Here is a 6307-nt window from a genome sequence, read left to right as displayed (position 1 = left end):
TTAATAAATAAGTAGTGATTTTAGCATTTTTCCTAATTACTTATTTTTATAGTTTATTTTTTTTGTGTTTTATTAATCTAAAAATAGTTACATATTATATTTATTTTGATATTTTTTTAATTTTTAAAACAGAAACGTAAAGAGACAAGAAGAAAAAGAACAAGACCAAAAAAAAAAAAGAGGTGAAAGCAAGCACGGAAGTATTCCCAAAATAAAATAAAAAGGCACAAAACACAACAAGACAAAAAAGCTGACACGCGCATGATGACGTCATCATCATGACTGCAGCCGGTAGAAAGCAAATGGGGCATTTCTAGGTGACGTCAAAGTAATGGGGGTTAATGTTCTTTCCCCTTTTAATTGCCTGACATATTAGAGACGAGTTAATTTCTTAGATGATCACTTAAATTTGGGAAATCGCCTTCAAATATTATCTTTGTTTTTTTTAGGACAATAAAATCACTCAACTATCACTATTTTCCTCAAAATATACTAAACATCTTAAAAGTCTCATTCTCTTTTAGTTGACATGCCATGTCATTAAAGTCCATCTATTACTCGAAAGTTAGATTACTTGAATACTAAGAAGGCTTAATTACCAAAATATCCTCCAAAATAACTTACAATATCCTACTAAAAAACTTACTGCCATAATCGGTGCTTTCACGAAGAGTTGCGTCAATACTTTGCCAACTTAATTTTTCTATCACGAATAGTTGCTTTAACAATCACAATCATTTCTTTTTGGTAGGACATAACAACTGTTCATATAAGCAGAGACACACAATATATTTTCCGTAACAAATATTTTGAGATAAAGGAATAAAAGATAATATAGTAAGAAGCCAAAAAAATTCACAAAAAGCTACTATAACATTAACCAATTACAAAGGCCCAAGTGAAACAAAGAATGATGGTAAAAGTGAGAATATATAAGGAAAAAAAATAGCAACACCAATTATTAAGGGCCTAGTGGATTGTCTTAGAAAATAAATGAGGGCAAAACTGAGAACACAAAAAAACAACCAAAGCCACGCATAGAAGCTTCATAGGATCAAAGTTCAATATGAGGACTATAAAAATCTTTGATTTTCTCTTATATATAGTTATAATTATAATGTAAAGATGGTTTTACTTACAAATATATACTCCTTCCGTCTCAAATTATTTATCGTAGTTATTAATATCAGGTATCTCTAATTATTTGACGTTTTAGAAGCTCAAGGCACAATTAATTATTTTTTCTCATTTTATGCTTAATAGAATTATATCATTAATGGAGGTTACGCATAAATAGAGTAAGCATTTAATGAGAAAAGATTATAACTTAAATATAAATACGGATAAAATTAGTCAAATAATACTCCCTACGGATCAAAAAAAGAGTCCACTTAGCCATTTGCACATCCCTTAAGAAAGTACTAAGTCCTAGATAAAAATAGGTAATTTGACTAAACTGCCCCTAATTAAATAGGTATTGGGATTTGAATATATAACACTTAATAGGGGCAAATATGAAAAAATAAGGTTAATTATTTTTTAATTTGCTAAATGGACCATTTTTTTGATTAAAAAAAAAGTTAAGTGGACTTTTTTTTTTTAAATTCGGATGGAGTATTTTTAAAAGGCGGGTAAAACAATAAATCGTTAAATAATTTGAGACGGGGGTTAAAATTAATGACTAAGATTTAATTGAATAAAATAAGGCTCTAACCATAATTTAAATAATTAATAACTTATTCATAAATATATTAGAAGGCTTTCTCTCTCTTCCTATTTAATTTTCCTAATCCTTTCTGATTTACCCATTAGTTTTTGCTACTTAATTTTTTTTTCCTAATAGACCCATTATTTAATTAGTGATTGTATATTTCTGAGAGAATTGTTTATATTCTGAAAAATATCACTATTAAAGAGTTATCATGATTGAAAAAGATGGAATATTAAAATAGGAAGAGAGAGAAAGTATTTTAATATATTTATGGATAAGTTATTAATTATATAAACTATGATTAGGGCCTTGTTTTAGTCAATTAAATCTTAGCCATTAATTTCAACCCATGCCATGTATCTCTAATTTAAGGTAGAACTTGAGAAAAATGAAGAGAAGAAAAATGGAGAGGAGCCCAATCCAAGCCCAAAGAATATAGTATAGTAATATAATTGGAAGCCGCCTTTTTGGGCATTTAGGATAAAACTCAGAGAAGGTTATAGATAAACCTAATCACAAATTTTAGATGGGGACAAACACAATTATGTTACCCGAGTACTTGATAAAGAAAATGATACACTGCTATTAGTCACTGCAAAACAGTACTACTAGTAAAAAAAAAAAAAATATATATCCTTACACCGTCCTTTTGTGTCGGCTTATTATTTAGCCCATGAATGGTACGATGGTAGTTACCTTCTTCAAAGCAAAAGAAAATCTCTCACGAAGAAATCATTTCTCTTTTTAGTGTTTGGTATCAAATATTGAAAAATAACTCTTTTTTTTTAATAATCATTTGGTATCTGAAATTCACTGTCCGACTATTCGACTTCACGCTGCGTAAGGCCTATTAAGGGTGAAGTGATCTTTATCGGGATTCCTTTTATTCCAGGATTCGACCTCGAGACATATGGTTAGCTAGGGTGGAGGGATCTTATGGTTAGGATGAATTTACTAAGTGGACTCTTTTTTTGATCCAGAGCGAGTATCATTAATTTCAACTTCCATCTGATACGTCTTCCTATTTAATCCCTCCATTTAACAATGTTTTTTCTTCATACTATCAACTAAACCATTCTCTTTTCCTCCTCTCTTCTCTCCACATAGAATTCATTTTTCTGCAAGAGCATCAACCATGGGTTGTGAGAAGACTGAGAAGGTATGCTCTTGATTCTTTCATATACAACTCTCTAGTCTAATTCGTGAGAACATACTAAATATTTGAAAAAGATTTCAATAGAGATATCATAAATAGATGACAGTTGATAAAAAAATTGTGTTGGTGAATATACCAATAAATTACGGTTGAAAAATAAAATGAAAAATGAAGAACAAAGTAAATGAATATTCTTCAGGCTGAGGCGCGGATATCTCGCTCTTTTTAAGGAGATTCAAGCCCACTGCGGCATAATTTTCACCGGTCCAGCAGTACAACTCTAACTTGTCTCCTCCAGGATAAAACGTACTCGTCAACGTAATGTGACTCAAATAACTCCGGACTAATTGAAGAATCCAAAGCCCCACCATAAGAACACCTTCCTTTAACATAAAATTACTCTCTTTTGTTCACACTTTTTCAAGAACTCTCCAATATTTTTCTTTCATATTTTTTCTGTCACCAAAATTTAAGGATGATTTCTATTTATAGGTTAGAAGTTCATCCTTGGAGTGAATTAGATGAGTAGTAGGATAATAATATGAGTAAATAATGAGAGAATTATTACTTAGGCGTTATATGAGTTACAAGAAGAATGTGGGTAAGTTAGTTATGATAATAGAGAGAAAAGTTACAAAGCAATTTATGGCCACATTCATCCAAATATGGACGTGGGAAACTAAATGCACAACCAGGAATCTTGACAGCATCACTTTAATATAACTATTTGTAATATTAAAATGCTAAAAACACAACAAATTGCATATATGATTGATCATATAGTCGTGCCTGCATGTTTCTTAAGTTCTTAACTTCATATACAATTTTTTTCCCTCCTATGTCTTTTCACTTACACACAAAAAACTAGATCATTCTTGCACAACATTGTTGAGGAAATCTTTCTATAAGAGCTTTGATTCATTATGGTGTGCTTATAATTACTTGATCAGTACTAATTAATAACCTTACTTTACTTTAATTTATTGTTTAATATAACAGACCACCACTATGGTGTTCGAGGTTGATCTTCAATGTTGCAGCTGCTACAAGAAGGTTAAAAATATTCTCTGTAAAATCCCTCGTAAGTCTTTATTTCATGAAGGAAAGTACAAGATCAAGAATTCTATTATTATGGAGAGGAATTAATTTGATTTTTTTTCGTTTTTTATGATGTAAAATTTTTGAAATTTGGAGAAATTAGAGACCAGGTATATGATGAGAAGGCCAATACAGTCACAATCACTGTGGCATGTTGCAATCCTGAGAAAATTCGTGACAAATTGTATAGTAAAGGATGTGGAGTGATTAAGTGCATTAAAATCAAAGAACCTCCCAAAGACCAACCGCCAAAAAAACCGCAGCCGCCGCCACCGCCACCACTTCAAGTCAATGTTGAACCAATTCAAGTCAATGTTGAATTGGCATTAAAGTACCCACCACCGCCACCAGGATATTGTTGTTGTTGTGGGCAATGCTACGGAAGGTGCCCATGTTATCATTCGTATGGCTGCGGAAGGGGTTGTCGTGTGAGCACATGTGATTGGTACTTCATTGAAGAAAATGCCACAGGATGCTCAATTATGTAAGGCGGCCCAATGGCAGCTTGATTGTTATGGGTCATTATCTGGGCTTATTAATGCATCTTTTGATTGGGCTCCTCTTAATGTGGTTTGTCTTTTTCTTCATAGGTGAAAATCAATGTATAGTAGCTTTTTTTCTTCTTTGCTTTTTCTGTTGTCAACTAGAATAAAAGGTGTTAACCATATTGTTGGTAAACCTTTGATTAATAAATGCCATTTTTCGACATTACTAGAGGTCTAATTTCTCAAAATTTTCGACTAGTTCGACTGAAAATCCTTCTAGTTCCAATTTGTGTATCAGTCAATTAAAATACTTAAGTCTCCGGATAATAAAAGTGTTACTTTTGTTGGAGCAAACAAAATTTGTACTAATTAAGCCCAACAGTTCTAGAATTAGAGTAAGTCTTCAATATTTAGAAAAAACAAGTTTCGGCGTACGCGCTTTGCGCATGACCGTACTGCATACATCATTTGATAAGTAACACTAAAGTAGAACATGTTGAACTTAACTATGAACTTCGTCGTTAATCCGTGGCTAAATTGCTCTTAGCTAATTTTTTTTTTAATAATTCTTCATTAGTCCGATGCAAATTGTTTAACTTTCCGTTGATAATTTATGTTTATTTAATTGTCAAATAACTTAATATATAAAAGAATATTGAGAGTTTTCTGTTGGAAGAATGTAACAAAAAAATCATTTAGAATATATTTTATTTTCTACTATTTTATCCTTTTTACTTTATATTTGCATTTTACTAATTTGACATTTAAGACTATACTATAATCAATTTTTCTTTATTTCTAATTTCTTTAACCACTAATATTATTTTATTTTACAAATTATTTACTCTTATATTATGTAAAAAAAAATTATTATTCCAAGACAAATCATTGGAATTCGAATTGAATTTGGAAGTAAAGGTCTATACAAGTTCATTTAGCCAATATTCATTATCTTTTTATAAGAGATATTAAGTATTCAATTGGTAAATCTCCCCTATATAATTCAATAACTATTTTATTTTGTAAGCCCAAGCTTTTGAGAGAAAATAATTGTTTAAATTAATTGGTCAAATACAAATCGCTTCTCCCAAAAAAAAAAAAAGTACTTTTTGAAAATCACTTTTTAAAATAAACTGATCTTAGAAGCTTGGCCAAACAGGCTAATAATCTCTCAAATAGCAAAAATGTTGGCATTTAACTAAGATTAGAATGCGTTGCAAATTCGTGTTACATAACATTTTAAATATACCGTTCTATCCATATTGAATTAGTTTTTGAAGAAGTAATTTATCTTTTAAACGGTAAAGCAAGAAAATCAAATAGCAAGTACTTTGATGAGCTACTTCTTTACTTAAACAACTAATATTGTCTTGTACGGCAAAGTTGAACAGAAAGAAAGATAAATAGCCATGAAAGCAACGTCTTACTTTACAAATTACAACTTACTTCGAATAAATTATAAAAAACTTGAAATCTTACCCAAAATAGTATTGTGACGGACAAAGGTAGTGAGAAAATTTTTGTAGCTTACTATATTTTAGGTTGCACTTCTTGAACATGATTAGGAATAGTATAATCACAAATTACGTGTTGCATAATTCTTAGTTCCATTTAACGTACAAATATTAGTTCAAAATATAAAATTGATTCCCATTCAAATAGATACTCTTTAAATGGAATTAACTTGAAGACTCCTAAACCTAAAATGACCTCAAAGTGGAAACGTGGCTACATAAAATTTAATATATAAAATTTAAATAATAATTTGTGAGAAATAATAAATGATAATTTTATCTATTGTAAAGTCTTTTATTGAAGGGCAAAAAGCTCAATCAACATTTCTAAGGCCCTTACGTG

The 6307-nt window shown here is 30.3% G+C and overlaps 1 protein-coding gene across 1 annotated transcript; it reads left to right on the top strand.

Annotated features, from left to right (window-relative positions):
* The first annotated feature begins 2760 nt into the window (after positions 1 to 2760).
* On the top strand, positions 2761 to 4453 carry LOC132043186 (protein PYRICULARIA ORYZAE RESISTANCE 21-like). The gene is made up of 3 exons (XM_059433670.1): positions 2761 to 2870; positions 3867 to 3948; positions 4062 to 4453. Exons 1-3 carry the CDS (start codon positions 2847 to 2849, stop codon positions 4451 to 4453), a joined length of 498 nt encoding a protein of 165 aa, XP_059289653.1. The 5' UTR covers positions 2761 to 2846.
* Positions 4454 to 6307: the final 1854 nt, after the last annotated feature.

The sequence above is a fragment of the Lycium ferocissimum genome, unplaced genomic scaffold (genome assembly GCF_029784015.1).
Source record: "Lycium ferocissimum isolate CSIRO_LF1 unplaced genomic scaffold, AGI_CSIRO_Lferr_CH_V1 ctg2187, whole genome shotgun sequence".
NCBI lineage: Eukaryota > Viridiplantae > Streptophyta > Magnoliopsida > Solanales > Solanaceae > Lycium > Lycium ferocissimum.
The sequence above is the reverse complement of the archived record's forward strand: the minus strand, read 5'-3'. Positions and strand labels throughout refer to the sequence as shown.

Excerpts from the sequence above, each read along its gene's own strand:
- LOC132043186 (XM_059433670.1), top strand. The coding sequence starts at position 2,847 with ATGGGTTGTGAGAAGACTGAGAAG. Across the intron at positions 2,871-3,866 it reads GTTGTGAGAAGACTGAGAAG|ACCACCACTATGGTGTTCGA; the intron begins GTATGCTCTTGA and ends TTAATATAACAG. Across the intron at positions 3,949-4,061 it reads TATTCTCTGTAAAATCCCTC|AAATTAGAGACCAGGTATAT; the intron begins GTAAGTCTTTAT and ends TGAAATTTGGAG.